General features: G+C 41.0%; 1 protein-coding gene across 1 annotated transcript in view; it reads left to right on the forward strand.

The window, feature by feature from the left end:
• The first annotated feature begins 2,201 nt into the window (after positions 1-2,201).
• Positions 2,202-16,782, forward strand: part of LOC137255732 (hemicentin-1-like) — a 123,096-nt gene continuing 108,515 nt past the window's right edge. The window contains exons 1-4 of the mRNA XM_067793231.1: positions 2,202-2,257; positions 3,578-3,655; positions 10,203-10,235; positions 11,197-11,484. Of these exons, the coding sequence (XP_067649332.1) occupies positions 2,251-2,257; positions 3,578-3,655; positions 10,203-10,235; positions 11,197-11,484 (406 nt within the window). The 5' untranslated portion in view covers positions 2,202-2,250. The remainder of the gene's footprint in view (positions 2,258-3,577; positions 3,656-10,202; positions 10,236-11,196; positions 11,485-16,782) is intronic.

Raw genomic sequence — 16,782 nt, forward strand, 5'->3', positions numbered from 1 at the left:
GAAACAGTACAGTATTCATCAGAGTGACCATCTTTCCGTAGAGCTTCCCTCGTGAAATAGACACCAATATTTACAAGCACTCCTTAATTTGTAACAAGAGGTGCCTTCATATTTGTATCAAATGTATCTAAGAGGAATTGAAATGTTATGTACAATGCCGTGGATATTCGACACTGCGTATGACGATGGGATAGAATAGAGAATGCAAGAACCACTGTTGAAAGGCAGTGATACGCCCTCCAAAAATTCACGCCTATGCATCTACGCGTCATGAACATGTTGTGTCTGTCTTTGAATAGGTAAGTGTGTATTTGAACTTTTCATTTACCATTGTAAATTGCTACCACTGCCATTATACGCTGTTGTACCACTGCAGGGCTGCTCTGATCGCTTCTTTGATTTAAGGACGTGTCACTGCGATGACTTTAAAAAATCAGTACATGCACAAAGGCACATATAATTATCAATGTGTAACCGTAATACATTTTGTACAATATGAACATAGCTTGTTCTCTACGTATTTTCTTCAGAAATATACTCACACGCATAAGAAACGCATATGTTCTTTAATCCAAACACGAAAGAAAACTCGGAACCCTTAATTGATATGAGTTCTTGGCATACACTGAAGCCTGATCAACACTGTTATCACTACCTTTCTGTTACGTTTTGGAAGGCACGAGTAAAAACACATCAAAAGAAGGAGTCACTAAAATCACTAATGAATATGTGGGTATCATGCACACGCTGAAATCGAACATGCATAATGTTTCACCACCTTTGGTGGGTATAAGACTGCACAGTTGGGTCATTCACTTCTTTTTCAACAATGCCACGTTTAACTCAAAGTGAAAGAAACCAGGCTATCAGGCGTTTGGAAGCTAGAATGTCTGTCCAAAATGTTGTCCGTCATTTCTACGTAAACATAACCATGATTTACCTCTCTGGACAGCATCGATACAACGTTTCACAGACCATAGAGGACAGTCCGCGGAGCGGATGTCCAAGGGTCATCATCAACCCTCGACAAGATTGGCATACTTTCGGTCAACACCAGCGAGATCCGTTAATGTCGACCCCTTTGGTCTTGGTAGCCAATGAATAGTCTTCACTCAATTTTTTGTCAGCCAGATCCTATTTGTTTTTCTTGTGTTTAATACTGAAATACACACAGACACACACAGACACACACACTCACACATGTCAGTGTGTGTTTCTGGGTATTCTTGAAAGTTGACTTGCGTTCCCTTTGCATAGTATAGTTTGTCGCATTCGCCATAATCAGACCACTGGCTGCAAAGGTCAGGTCATCGTAAATTATACTACTAAAAAATGAAAAGCATAGCTGAAAATTGTTAGCAAATTGTACACTTAAGGTTCAGTAATACAGGGCAGTCATGAAGAAAACCTGAATGAACATTAACGGTCCAATCCTGCAAGAAACTGTACGTCACAAATGACAAGTGTTCCAAGGTCAAGGTCGCAGAGTAGTCAGTATCTTGTATGGCCACCATTAGCATCAATGGTTGTTTGGTATCGGCGTTCCAGAGACTGGACCAGATTCCGGATGAAGTGCCCGGGAATGGGTTGGTACTCTTCCCTCAAGGCCACAAACAGAGCAGGTAACGACCAGACCTGGGGCGATCACGTGTTGACCATTGCCGCTGGTAGCGATGCCGAAGTCTTGCTATGGTACTCTGTGATACATTCAGCTGCCTCTCAATCGCAGACAGACTCCCCAGCCTCCAAACGACCAATCGCATTGTTGCGCTCAGCCTCAGTAAGTCTGGGCATGACTTTAACACCAAATTTAAGATTGTCAACTGTTGCATGGAAATGATGCATGGAATGTGCATGCAATAGGAAACGCCCGAATTTCCTCCCGTTCACAGATTTTGGTGCGCTTTGGCGAGCTGTCCTCAATGACAATGGATTCAAACTCGGAAATGTTTGCAGACAGCGTTCACCATAGATATACTGATGACATTGACACCAGTGATTCAAATTCGAAAAGGTACATGGAAAAATACTACCTATTCGTTTCTTTTTTTTGAGTAGTAACTACACAGTTTGGCGACAATCTGCCCACTGCTGCACACATTACTTGAAGCGTGTTGCAGCTTGTGTCTGTTGCTCCGCAACCAGCTGTTTACACACACATGCTAGGTATATAAACGCTTGATTCAAAACCTTTCGTGCCCGAGTTCTGGTTTACAGTTTACCTGTCACAACATTCGATACGCCCGCACGATGCATGGTACGTGCTTGCTTACCATTTATTTTTAGGATATTACTTCATCTCAACAATTTTGTTTCTATGTTTTGTCAGGAAACCTTTTAGGTATTTGTAGTTGTGAAAACTTTTCTCTATCTCGACTTCATGTTTTTCTTATTTCCCTGTCTAAATAGGTTATTCAGGTTTTGGTGGCCCAGATAAAAAACTCTATGTGAGTTGTAAAACTGTAGAAACTTTTCTCAACGTGTACATATTTGCGCCTTCTAAATGGTGTATATGAATTATAGAATATAACCGCAGTGACTTGTTGGAAATCTTGGAACTGCTAATGTTGCTACGACAAATGTTTTCTCACTTACCTGATAACGATGTAAGCATCTACACCGAAATATCGCATATATTGTCAATAGGATGTATATCCGTAGAACTGTCGCCCTTGTGCACCTACATCTAGATTGCCAAAGAAGTGTTAAGAAGTCGCTAAATGGTCATATTATAAAAATGTATGACTGGACGAAGAAAACACATGGACCTCTAACAAATACAGTGTTTTCTGCTAGCAATATTTTAGTCATATGGTGACCTTTTAGCCTGAAGATAATACCACAAAGTTTGCTTTAAAATAACAGAAGCAGCACCTTAAACGATTATAACTAGCCGCGATATTTTCAACGATGCATTCACAAAAAGACGTTCGTCTCAGTGTGTTTTATCTGTTATCTATATAGTGATAGATCAGTTCTCTTCGACACAAATGCGATTTCTCTAAAACAAACAAACCAAAAAAAGCATAAAAGATAAAAGCATAGATATTTTTCGACAGAAACTTTGAAACTTATTTAACTCACTTTTTGTGACGTATGTGACCCCTGTTACCTGCGCATAGTTAAATCAGCCACTACTGCAATGTTTTATTCTTTTATGGGCGATAGTTCTAATGGATTAACTGTGTTGTAGCAAACATAGAAATAGTGCAATGCGCTTATCTTCAAGTGAGAGTGACAGGTTGGAGGTTCCTTCTATCAATGACCCATATATGACTCACACCACTCCCAAGCAAACACATGATCCCCTGTCAATTTCCCCTCCCCCGTATATCTGAGCACCCCACCCATATCCACCCCCAATCTAATGCACTTTTTGTGCGTACAATTATCTGAGTTACAACTCGATATCATCTCTCCTTGAGATGTCTGTCTGTGTTTTCGGCACACTTCTAGTGTCCATTATTTGTGAGGCAAATCATGTTCCGAAAAACATAATTTCAAAAGTCGTTTTGTCATAAACAACTCTCTGCCTGCCAAACATATTTTGTAAGTTATATATATTTATTTTTTGCAGTTTCTAAGCAGAGAAGCCAGGCTACAGCACATTCTACCATACTGACTCGTCTTGCAAGCGTTGTCTGGGTTTTGAGTGGTAGGTGTTTTTGATGCTTACATACAGTCAGGTAGCAAGCAGTGAATTACAATTTCCTGTGCTCCAATAATTTGAAAACTTGATATATTAGCATGCTTGTTTGTCTTTATTTAGTAGGTCGAGGACTCGGGTTACTGGTTAAACGAAAAAAAATCCAGCACGTCACACGCAAACTTGTGTGGGGTGTTAAAACCCTTATGTTGTCATAAGCCTTGATGTCATTAGGGAATTGCGATTTTCGAGAGAAAAATCTCATGAAAGTAAGCATTCATATTTCTAGAACGTTCATTTTATAGTGGTGCTTCTGGATGGAATAAAAACGGTCTGTGACCAAAAACAGTTCAGTATTCACACTACGAGATGCACTCGCCACATACACACGATACCAAAACAAACTACCGAGTAGAGGGGAATGGCCATTTGAATGTTGAAAGGAATTATCTCTGCAACCGCTGTAGCTGGACAAGTGGTCTGTCATCTAATAACCATTACACGACTTGCTCAAAGTCATCAGCAAACCGAATCTGATCGGGCTGCTGGAATCCATTGCCGATTGTCAGATGTGGGGCCATTAACAGTCACCCCGATATCATCAGGGTATACGTTCCTACAAATCTCCATTATACCCTGGCTGCATCTACGGCTCAGCCCGATGAATTTAATACCTCACTTTGCTGGCTTTTTATCCAAAAAGGTGTCTATACTGTGAAGTTGTGCGTACTAATCACAGCTCACTTTCGTTTGTGGTGTGGTGACCTAACTTCAGTTGCGGGCGAAAATACTGTATTGTCCATATAATGATATTAGTTTTAACTTTCTACGTTAGTTTTAATGCTAATTGTCATATTCCAGTTGTTTTTCTGTCCTTTGATAGCGGTCAATGTGAGTGACTGAGTTAATATTTAACGTCACATCGGCAATATTTCAGTCATATCGTGACGAGAACTTTTAACAATGAAAGGACTATATGTACATTACAAAACCTGTCGACGAAGGACAGTAAGACAACTAGAATATCACAATTAGCATTAAAACTAGCGTGGAAAGTTAAAACTGATATCATTTTATAGACAATACAATATAAATACAGGCTATAGATCGCAAGCAACAGAAAGTATATCACCACACTAGGGACCATGGGGACTTACAGAATCACAGATGGATCCAAGGATGGTGGGGCTGATCTTATGCAAAAGAGGTGGGACACCCAAGTAGGTATCAATAATTACATGAAATAAAACCCTATATTGGTTACACCTACTTGGGCTGTCAGTCCAGATTTGAAGAGGTCATTTTGCGACGATGTCCTATTGGCCATACCAGATATACTCATGCATAAAAGGTGAGCATCCTCCGTTTTGTATCCCTTGTGATGTCACGAGAGAGTGACGGCCAAGCATATCCTGCATATTCTCTATCACAAGGGATAAATATTTCAATGTCAAAACTGTTAAATATCTTTTTACCAGTGTAAGTTCTCATTTACTTATTGTTTTTTTTAAAGAAATTTATTTCATGATTGAATTTTGATTAATATATGTTGTAGATGGGTGTATTTTAATGATTGGTAGTATAAATTAGCAACTGGTATTGTTAGTGTCTGTATCCTCAAAGGGGGTTAAAGTATCGTAAACTTATTGTCCTCCTGAGAGGGTACGTAAGTCCTAAAACGTTCACAATTTAATGTTTGCTTACCCGGTTTTAAACGTAGTATATTTGTTCTTTTCAAATTTGGCTGAACATTCGTACAATCGCTAGCGGCTGAAGGGATGGTGTAAATCCAACTAGAGTCCATACAGGTAGCAAAGGTACTGGAAGTCCCCATGGACCCTAGTATGGTGATCTACCTTCAGTTGTTGGCGGTCTATAGCCTGGTTTTATATTGTATCGTCCTCTATAGTTAAATTGGTTTAGATTTAATTACTAGTTTTAAAGATCTGTCTGTGACAGTCTAGTTGCTTTACTGCCCTTCGTTGACAGATTTTTTTTACCATTGTCTATTATGTATGATATTAATGGTTCTCGTCACGATATGGCTGAAATATTGTGCGATGTGACGTTAAATTTTAACTCACTCACTCACTCTGCATCTAACTCCATCAGGCCAAAACTTGCTGTCTTGGATAATGCTGACCCGTGAATGTCCCGGGTAGAATAGGCCTTCAGTAACCCATGCTTGCCATAAAGGGTGACTATGCTTGTTTTAAGAGGCCACTAACTGGATCGGATGGTTCAGGCTCGCTGACTTGGTTGACACATGCCATCGGTTCCCAATAGCGCAGATCGATGCTCATGTTGTTGGGCACTGGATTGCCTGGTCCAGACTCGATTATTTGCAGACCGCCACCATATAGCTGCAAATATAACTAAACTCACTCACTCGCTCACTTGGATTATCCTTCTGGCACTATCTTCTGACGCGTTGATACGGATGGTGAAATGGGGATTATCTCCGTTCCAATGTTTGCTGTGCATAGTCACATGGCATCTTGCACTGTTTCGAATTGTTAATCGGCATTGACATATGGTAGTACTAGTCTCTTAGTCTTCACTTTAACTGAGCCACGAAACGCTATTTTCAAGTGTGTATCAAAGACAGCACCACGTTATGAAGTCGCTTTGCTCTGATTGGATGCCCCCACCTTCGCCTGTATTCGTATATGTTGGTTATCTATTTGTACATGAACTGGGGGGCATCACTGGATGGGGAAACAATAAGCGAGGCAGGGTGGACATCAGAGTGCAAGCTCGGGGTCGGGATAGTAGGTGACTGGATCATTGTATCATATGTCGGACTCAGCTTGTCTGTTGACAAGTTCACATTGTCTGTCACTTCAATCTTGGTTCGTGTATTCATACAGTCTGTTTTCGAGTCAGTTGTAGTGGCCTTTTTGTTCCAAATGTAAGTGCTAATAGTTCATCAGAGATTGTCGTTTCTAGCGAAAGAATGTGTTTTCTTTCCGTAGAACTTCTCTTCTCAGTAGGTTGTTTTCTGATGTAAGAATATCCAGCTGAGATGATAAATGATGACTTTCGTCTGATTCACGTTTCACCTCATCATTTTCCCCTTCCCATCAAGCAATGAGCTAAAGCGTGCCTGGTGTGTATTTATCACAAAACGTTTCAAGAGTCGTTTGTAGATATACCACTTTGTTTACAATTTCTTCATACATATTACTCATTCGCGTAAACATCATAGATAACACATCTTTACTCTCTTAAGTACTTGCTTCACTGCCCCGTTCATCATTAGGTTAGGTAGAAACTTTACTTTCTCTCAGTTTATGTAGGACTCAAAACTTCAGTTTGAAGAACATTTATGTGGCAAGTTTGTACAGTGATAAAATTTGCAATTCTTCGGCCCGATTCTGACTCAAACGGACTCTAATGTTTGGTAATATTTCACACCCAAAGGGACTTGTTAGTATCTTTGTCAGCCAGACTTTGACACATGTGAATGGGTGGAGTTGGGAGTTTTGAAGTCCCATTCCCCTTAGGGAATTTATGTTCTGTCTTGCTTTCTCACAATATACCTATCGATTCTTGTTTTTGTTGAGATATTGTCAGTAAGGAAAACACCTCCACATGTAGTGGATTCAGACTGGGGGATGGGCGTACCATCAAGGCGGTATTGAATGTTAGAATGAGTGCATTTTCTTTTGCTGAAAACAACTATAGTACTCTCAGTTAGGTCGCAGGTCAGGCGCCATTTAGAGGCATAGGCTGAAACGATGTCTAATGATAACTGTACACGTTTAGATGGTATCGTCAGCAATCAAGCCTGGAGGGACATGCATACCGCATACACAATTACCACAACTGGCTTCAGTTCAGAGAGAAGTGATAAGGTCATTTATAAAAAAAAATATAAGAACCAAGCTGAAATAACTCTGATCTCTCACCCTAGTAACAAACAAAAGTTTTGCTATTGGTATAACAGTGATGCGAAAGATCCCAGGTTTTACGGCTTATTATATTATAAATGTATTGGTGGCTTGGACATAATTTCGAAAATGTAGCTCTGAACTGATTTTCTTTAAACGAGATTTATACTCGGCCCGAAGTTTACCTTGAATCTGAGCATTCTGGAGCTCGTCCCGAGCTTGCATTCCAAGATATACTCTTCACACGCAAACGCAATGCATGGGAAGCATGCGCACAAAGTGGGAGCCTCCTACACGTGCATGGGGTGTCATTATGAATCTTGACGTTTTTCAGGCGGGTCGATAAATCACTGTAAGACCATTTTTCCGACAATTTCCTTGCATCTGTGTGTATGGTCAGGGTTTTCAGGGTCAAATCACAAACTACTGACTGAATATTGTATACCTGAAGTTTTCATGTCATACTCCAGTCAATGGCGATAACTGAACGAACAGCTTTGCTTTGCATGAAATCCAGGTGGTAATGCATTCTCAAAACATCCACTGTTATTGTATCAACATTGATTCAATCTCATATATCTCCCAATTTCGACATTCGTAGATTAAAAGTACATGTACAGTCCCCCGATTTTTTTCGCAGAGTATATGTGTAGGCCCGATCTTCCACAAGATGCTCACTAACTCTGCCCCCCTAATAACTTGACCAATCCACTATTAGTTACATTGCCACGTTTAAAAATAAAGAGTATCATTATTATTAGTATTAGTATTAGTATTTTACAGATTAAGATTAAATGCAGCAGAGAGGGTTTGGGTGATCCTGGCACAGTCAGGCTGGTCAAGCTCATCATCAGCTCAGGGCCCTCGCCCGCTCTACACGCAGCCCAGACAGCGAATGGGACTTCTCCCAGGAAACACTGCCTAGTCGAACCCACCAAGAACTTTCCGGAGAATATGGAGGCTCCCCAACACTGCAGCCTTCTGCATTACCCAGATTGTCAGAAGGGCTGTGCTCCCGGTGGAGAACCCGGGCACTCTCCTGATCTGCGCCAAGAGATCAGGAGGTACCAAACCAAGGGCACCAAGAACAATGGGGAGCCTGACGACAGTGTACTTAGGATACAGGCGAGACATTTCAAAGGCGAGGTCTGCATATTTATCATGCTTTTCCTGAATCTTGCCAATCACATTGATGTCAAAAGGGACAGAAAATTCAATGATATAAATGATTTCATTGGTTTTATCAAAGAGGACAAGATCAGGTTTGTTGGCTGGAATTCGTCTCAGGCTGTATATTGGCCTATTCCAGAGAAGTTTATAGCTGTCATTTTCCAGGACGCCCTGGACATGTTCAGGGTCGTACCATGGATGGACCTCGGAGTCAAAGCCACAGGCATGGCGGAGACGATAGTAAAAGCAGTGAGCCATGCCATCATGTCTTTTAAGATATGCTGTTTGTGCCAAGGAAGGGCATCCACTGACAAGGTGTTGGGCAGTCTCTGTAAATTCATTGCAAAGACGACATTTCATATTGATATTTTCTTTAAGAATCACATTCTGGCGATTGCGAGTGGGAAGTGACTGGTCCTGAGCAGCTAAAAGGAAGCCCTCAGTTTCACATTTGAGACCAGCCGACTTCATCCAGGCGAAGGAGTCGGTTGAACTGCTGTTCTGTTCCACACACTGCATGTACACACGACGCAATGGAGTCTCAGACAGCTTCTCCACAAAGGACCAACCCTGGACAGACTTAGAGAAGGACTTCACCTGATTTACTGCCATCACTGTACCGTCCAGCAGTACATCACCATCAATAAAATCAACTTCCAATTTCAAATTGTGTCCAACAACCTTGGCACGCTTAAAATAGCTGTGGAATTCCTTGCTTTCATCGTGAGTCTTGACATGCATCACCAGAGGATCATCTGACAAATAAATATGTGCAAAAGTACACAGTAAAATTCTGTCATGAAGAGCTTCCACATTAATCAAACCCCGACCTCCAGAATTGATTGGTATGTATAAACGATTAAGAGAGGAACGAGGGTGGTGTGCTCTGTTATCAGACATGATCCTTCTAGTCAGGCGGTCAAGACCCTGGATGTCTTGTTTTGTCCAATCAACTACTCCAAAGGAATAGGAGAGGACTGGCACAGAAAAAGTATTGGTGGCTTTGACTTTGTTTCGAGCATTTAGCTCTGAACTCCAGATTTTCTTTAGACGAGAGTTTATATACAGTCCAAAGTTTGTCTTAAATCTGCGTCTTGATATATTTTAAGCCTCTTCCAAAGTAATTTTCTGCATAAGAAGTTGATTCTTGCATCCCCCACATTCCTTTCGCGTACCCTTCTGCTCTGTGGTAATTATGTCATCACTTCCATCATTGTGTGTTATTGCGAATATGTGAGAGTATCGTTGACACCTACTATCTACGATTGAATGTTCATGGACACCAACTTCTATAGCGTGAGGATCTCCTGCATCCTTTATGTGAATGTCGTTCATTTAACTCCTGAAGGACAAAGCATATACTTCGAATCGACATGTTGCCCACACAACAGAAGTAAACAATTTTCACTTCCATGTGTATCAGTTGTAATTGTCATCCAAGGACTTTCAAGGTAAAGGTGAATCAAATTCATGTGGTTTTTTTGTCTTTACAGCTGCCAGTGCACAGGTAGCACAGAGTGGAGAAAGTAAGTACTTTTCTCACCCCTTCTCTCATAACATATTTACTTTTCATATTGCCCTCAGGTTCGGGAAATTTCAAACCTTTGTATCACATTTCCTATCACACCCTTTCTAATCTAATTTTAGAGATTATAAAGATTGTATTCTCAAAAAGCACACATTGAGACGAAACTAAAACCGATGGTCATCCGATACCCTCTTCTCACATTTGTCTTTGTATCGATGATCAGATGAGTAAATGCATCTGGATCACATTTCTGTATACTTTGATACATGGATTAGACTATCGCATTGTTGAATATATATACAGGATCGATAGTAACTAATGGTCCCAGGTAAGCTGAAAAGGAGACCAAGAGAGATGAGAAAATAATACAGCTCAGGGCCCGTGAGACCACGCATCTATCTCCAGATCATGTGAAATTAGAATTACAGTATTTCATCTTCGAGTTCCTAACTGTAACACATTGGTACTTGGAAATATCATATTTTAGATTATCCCTTTTGGCACGAAACACAAGTGTATTTACTACCCATTGTTCATTTACTGTTATCATTTCAACACCCAGTTCCTTCATCTTGAACTTCTCAAGAATAAAGTGGTTCTTCAGCATTCGATTGTGACTACACCGTTACTGTGTGGGGTCGTTTCTGCTTCCTTGACTTTATTATTGACTTTAGGTAATATTTGCTGAATTAGGGACACATGAGGGTAGCAGCTGTCCCTTACTCTCAGCTTTTTGTTTTGTTCTTTCTCTGATTCGAAGTACACAGGATGATGTTAGCATCGTATGTCATTCGAAGAAAATGTCATTCGATAATAGCGACTTGGTACCGGTTGGATAGGGGTGATACTGCCATCGACGTCATGCCTGCTTGAATATGCACAGGTTAAATTTCACCATCATGCAAAGGTTGCAAGTCACATTAGCGTTATGACTTTCCTAAGCCATTTGTCTTTTGCAGATACCATTCTGATAAACATCACCAGTGCTAACCAAATCTTTGTACCAGAAGGGGACACGGTTCAGATAATTGCACTTTGCAAGTCTGTTCCCAGTGCAAATCGCACTGCACTCTTCAGGAACAGTGTACCCGTGACGTCAATAGTAAACTGCACGTGCCAGGAGAGAGCTCGTAATTGTACATTCACACTCAAAAGTGTGACACAAAGCGACTCCGGGACATACCAGATCTACGTCAGCAATGCTCGAGGACACATCATAAGTAACTCCACCAAGGTTGATGTTATGTGTAAGTACATGTGTGTTTGTGTGGGTGCGTCCGTGCGTCCGTGCGTTCGTGCGTGTATTTTGTATACATTTAAAGTACCTTGTTAAGGAAATCCAGTTTCCACCAAAACACGCGTACGCTGAAAATGAATGTTGTATTCTGCGTTTTGAATTCGTACATCAACTGCAGGTTAAAGTGTTTATTGTGACATAATATCACACACACGGTTGTCAGTCCAGGGCGTAATCACTGGTAATAGTGTTTCAATATCCTTCTTTTATCATCCCTGCTTCTAGCTCACTCTTGCAACTTGAATGCAATACATTCCACGGCTTGATAAGCTTTAACGTTTTTGTAGCTTACTTAGGCCATGCGGTTTTCGTGAAAACAACGCCACATCATGTACCTGATGTCGTCGAAACGGAAGATTTCTGTCTTGACAACAATAGCGGGGTGTTTACGTGCGATATTGTCGTGACAACATGGTCACTTGTGTTACATCATTAACTTTATTCTTTTTCAAGATACATTCAGATACATCCTCTCGTGCTTGCTGGTCTAGTTCACAAACGTGTTTTTACTACGGACACAAGTGATGGCATCATGGAGTAGCGTTTTTTCCAGGATTCCATATATCCGTTGATATCCACTTAAAGAAACCATATCCCAATCAACTGCAGATGACATAGAAATACGCGCCATGTTTCGCGTGCTATTATAATACCCATGCTGTAAAATATGTATGACATTTTGGAATATTATTACATATATTCATTTTACATCTGGTCATGCATGGCCGTTTCTGGTGAAGCACATAGGCGTGACGTCTTATTGGTAAGCTGAGATTGCACACGTGTCAGTTATTTTCGTGATGTCCAAGGCTCTATAAAACAAGATGGAAACGAATAATCAAACAGTCAGTTAACATATTATCCTCTGATCGCTTGATCAATGACTGTTGATTTTACATAAACAAAGAGGCTAAGTATGGTCGTATTCTGTCAGCATTAGAAAACGTCCATTAATCGTTTGAACGACGTGTAACTCAACTGATCATTTCTAGATCAGGGTTAAAACGGCTCTTCAGCAACCATCCCAACTGCGCAAATGCTGAAGCTGTTGATCACTGGATTGTATGTTCCAGACTCCATTAACTAGTGAAACGTCAAACCACAATCAAACCTGGTGGATGTTGCTTTTGGTATTTTGACTACTTAACTAGGGTTCAGCAAGTTATTCAATTTCGTGAGTGTAATGTTTCAGTACAGATTCCAATACCGTTGTCATTCCTGGTAATAGTCCTATAATATCATGTCACAAATTAAGCCTCAGTCATCTTATCAGCTATGTACCAGAAATCAGAAATTGCTTGCGCTGCCGGGTTAAGTACCAGATTATAACAACCGGTTGTTTTATTGTATAGATTGAAGTTACTTGGCCACGCATAGACCACGCATAACCAGTTACTGGACCAGGCTTGTCTTCAGTGACAAGTTACGCTTCAAATTGAAATTATCAACCGTCACACACGGACTTGTATTCGGCAGGGTAATGAAGGGGCCAGGGCAATGGCTTTGTATCAACGGTCGCCCTCAGTTGATCTTGGTCCAGGGGAACCAAACTGGTATTCAATACCGGAACCCTAGCCCTCATGCAGAACATGACGTGCAACCTACAGGACGCCGGTATCTATGTCATAGACTTCACATTTCCCAAACCTGAACCCTGTAGACTACACATAGGACGAGCCGAGAGGGCGAGTGTAGCAGAAGATGAATCGACCTAGATCTTCCAAAAACTTCACCAGCGGCAACGACTTCCAGTCAGAGTGTTCCGACAGGTACTGCAGTCCATAATGTAACGTAGGTTACACTAATGATTTCGTTTGCCCCGAAACATTGGGGTTTCTTTTAAATTCAAAACAAATCCACTAGTGGGGAAGTGTCATCTGATGATCATGTGGGGTGCTATTTCCAGCACACAGTGATCTGATTTAGTGGTGGTCCAGGAGAATTTGACAGCAAATCGGTACATCAACGAACCCCTTGTCTTTCACGTGGTTCTGATAATGGACCGTTGTCGCAGTCCATTAACTTACCAGTTCTAACGTCAGTGATCTGTCATGGTCTCCCCGATCGCCTGATATATACCCAATGGAACATGTGTGAGACGAACTCGATCGACGTGTGTGTCAACGTCAAAACACGTCAAAGACACTTCCACAACTGACCATCGCATTGCAGGAGGGTTCAGGAGCAAATTCCGCAAGAAAACATTTTCTTGCCCACTTTCAAGACCACAACGCGGAGTATGAACTCCATTTGTTGCTTTTCAAACATTTTCTTGTTTATAATTCTTTGTCATCCGTGTAAAACGGTATCCTGTAATAATCTGTGTGTGTTTTAAAGTGTGTCTATAAGTGATATAAAAATGGAAATAATGAAAATAATCTCATAGAAAGTGGGACAGTCATTAAAGCCACAATTGCTAAGGACCTCGTAGTTATAAATGCTGTAAATGACCTTTAGATATTATTGTAGGATGAATAGCACTAACGATACAACAGTAAATGAAATCGGCCTTGTTTTCATGTGCATGCAGATTGTCATTGGTTTGGAAAAGAACATAAACGTACACGAGGTACATATCACCAATGAGGTACTAATTATGGACGTCTTTCCATCCAAAGCAAAACAGGCACCCGCGAACGGCCACCTCCTCGTAGTGTGTGTTGGGTAACGCTGAGTGCCGTTCACCCCCGTTGTGGGCCCGGGGGATATTTGGTCCACCAACCCGTTTGCCGTGGCTTGCGGCCCTGTGTCGGTGGAGGAAAGGGTCCTGGTGGTTGAGGGCATGGGAGCAGGGCCATTGTTCCTGTTGGTCAACGCACCGCTTCGGCCCACCTTGACTTCACCTAGACAGGTGGTTGAATGGGCCCTGTTCAACCAATCGGCTGGTCGTGTCAAGCATATGTGCATTGTATTTGATGTTACACACATTTGATTGAAATAAATGATCCTGATAAAGGTATTGATCAAATACTTCACTGAATTTCAACTGATTTAAAACTTTAACAAATATATAGTTTGCCTAGATTCATAATGCCCAGAAAACGTTGGGTCATGGGCCAGTCTGGTGGATCAATTATTTATAATTTTTCTGCTAGAGTGTATCATCTGAGTATCCGCGGTGCTGCCATTCGAAGGCCCACTTGTTTTTAGCATTGTCCTTGTGATACTCCGTGGTGGGTGGGGAGGTCAGATGATGAACCATATTAAACTTACTATGGCTTACACAAACGTCAACTCGACAATGATGATGATGAACTACGACCGTCTAATCCGACCGTTGAATACTGGCCACGATTTCTAGTGTTCAGAACTCTTGACAAGTCACCTATCAAATTAAACCCGTTTGCGGTATCAAAAGGTATACATGGTATAGCAGGGGAGGTACGAAATATCAGACGACTACGTTCAGGTTCCCTACTTGAAGAACGTAGCAGGAAACAGCAATCAACCAACCTGTTGTCAACTGAGCTGTTTGTTGGAGTTCAGGTTTCAGTTACTCCACACAGGACTCTGAATATGAGCAAAGGGATTGTCAGAGACCGAGATCAATTGTTCGCTGATATGACTGAACTTGATATTGTATCAGAAATGAAAGCTCAAGGGGTGACTTTTGTTAAAAGATTTATAACTCGGATAAACTCAGAAACAAAACTCACTAACACATATTTCTTCCACTTCTCTTCTCCAAGTATTCCAAAATCAGTAAGAGCGGGATACTGTAATATCAGTGTTGATACTGATATCCCCAATCCACTGAGATGCTTCAAATGCCAAAGGTACGGGCACGATGTCACCACCTGTACTAACTCGGTAACATGCGCTCGTTGTAGTGAGAAAACTCATGTTACTGAGGACTGCAATAATACTACTAATAATGCGCCAAGCGCTCTGGGACACATTCTGCTTTTTCTAAACAATGTCCACTCTGGAAGCAACAAATGGAGATTAACCAAATTAAATGTACACAGAATATCAGTTTTGCTGAAGAAGTTTTTGCTAAGAAAGTGGACCACCAGACACAGTTACATCTTAATCCTCAATTACGAGAACACCCTCCACTATCAGCCACAAAACAGCTGTGTCCACTTCATCAACACTTTGACAAACTGATCTGTCATGGGTGGATACAGATAAACCTGAAGTATACTCACTCAACCAGTCCACGCAGACTGCTGAATCCCTTCCAACACAGGTTCAGTCACGGTCATCTCCAGAACAGTCATCGTCATCATCATCACAATCCATAGCGAAACATCAGTCTCAAAATAATGAGAAACATCTTACTAAAACTAAAATCAAAACCAGAAATGACTTACAAAAATGTCAAACAGGGCCTCAAAGGAATGACAAAATCCAACTTTATAATAAGTTCGGATCTTTAGAGGACACGGATGTGTCCGAAAACATCCAAATTAGGGCACATGGTTTGTCGCCCTCCAGGAAAGCAAGGAGTAGATCCCCAATAAACCCCCCCCTCCCCCGAAGAAATAGTTTCTTCACACATTATTCAATCGAACTGCAGATCCCTGAAGACAAATCTGAATGAACTACACCTGTTAGTCCAAGACTTTAAACCTACAGCATTCTGCTTGCAAAAAACGTACTTAAAACAGATGATACTTTTAATCTCCGTCACTATAATGCATCTCATTTTCTTCTCCATCAGGTGATAGAGCCACAGGAGGATCGTCAATCCTTGTAAGGCAAGATGTTGTCCATAGCCCTGTGGCACTCAAAACTAATCTTCAAGCAGTTGCAGTGCGAATTACTTTGAACGTTTTACTTACTTTGTGTTCATTGTTCATTCCACCTTCATCAACTCTTATGCAGGCTTTATCTATAAACTCTCTACGAACAACCTGATATTTTATTGATGTGCCTGACGCTATCAAATGTTTTTGTGATGAAATGAAATCTATAGCTGATGAGTGTATACCAAAGTCCTCTGCAGTTCCACGTATTCGAAAACCATGGTTCAACGATGAGTGCAAACAAGCTAGAAAGGCAAGCAAAAAAGCAGAAAATTACTTCCGTAGACATCCAAAAGCGCGGTGTACCTTTAAACAGAATAAACGACAATCTTGGCAAAATAATGTATCCAAAATAAATTCTCGGACACCCATGTCCAAAGTTTGGAACATGGCCCATAAAATTAAAGGTAAAGGTACTAAATCTAGTGTCCATCATCTTAAACATGGAGATTAAGTACTTGCCGATAAATCAGATATTGCAAATAAACTGGCTGAAA

The sequence above is a fragment of the Haliotis asinina genome, chromosome 11 (genome assembly GCF_037392515.1).
Source record: "Haliotis asinina isolate JCU_RB_2024 chromosome 11, JCU_Hal_asi_v2, whole genome shotgun sequence".
Classification (NCBI taxonomy): Eukaryota; Metazoa; Mollusca; class Gastropoda; order Lepetellida; family Haliotidae; genus Haliotis; species Haliotis asinina.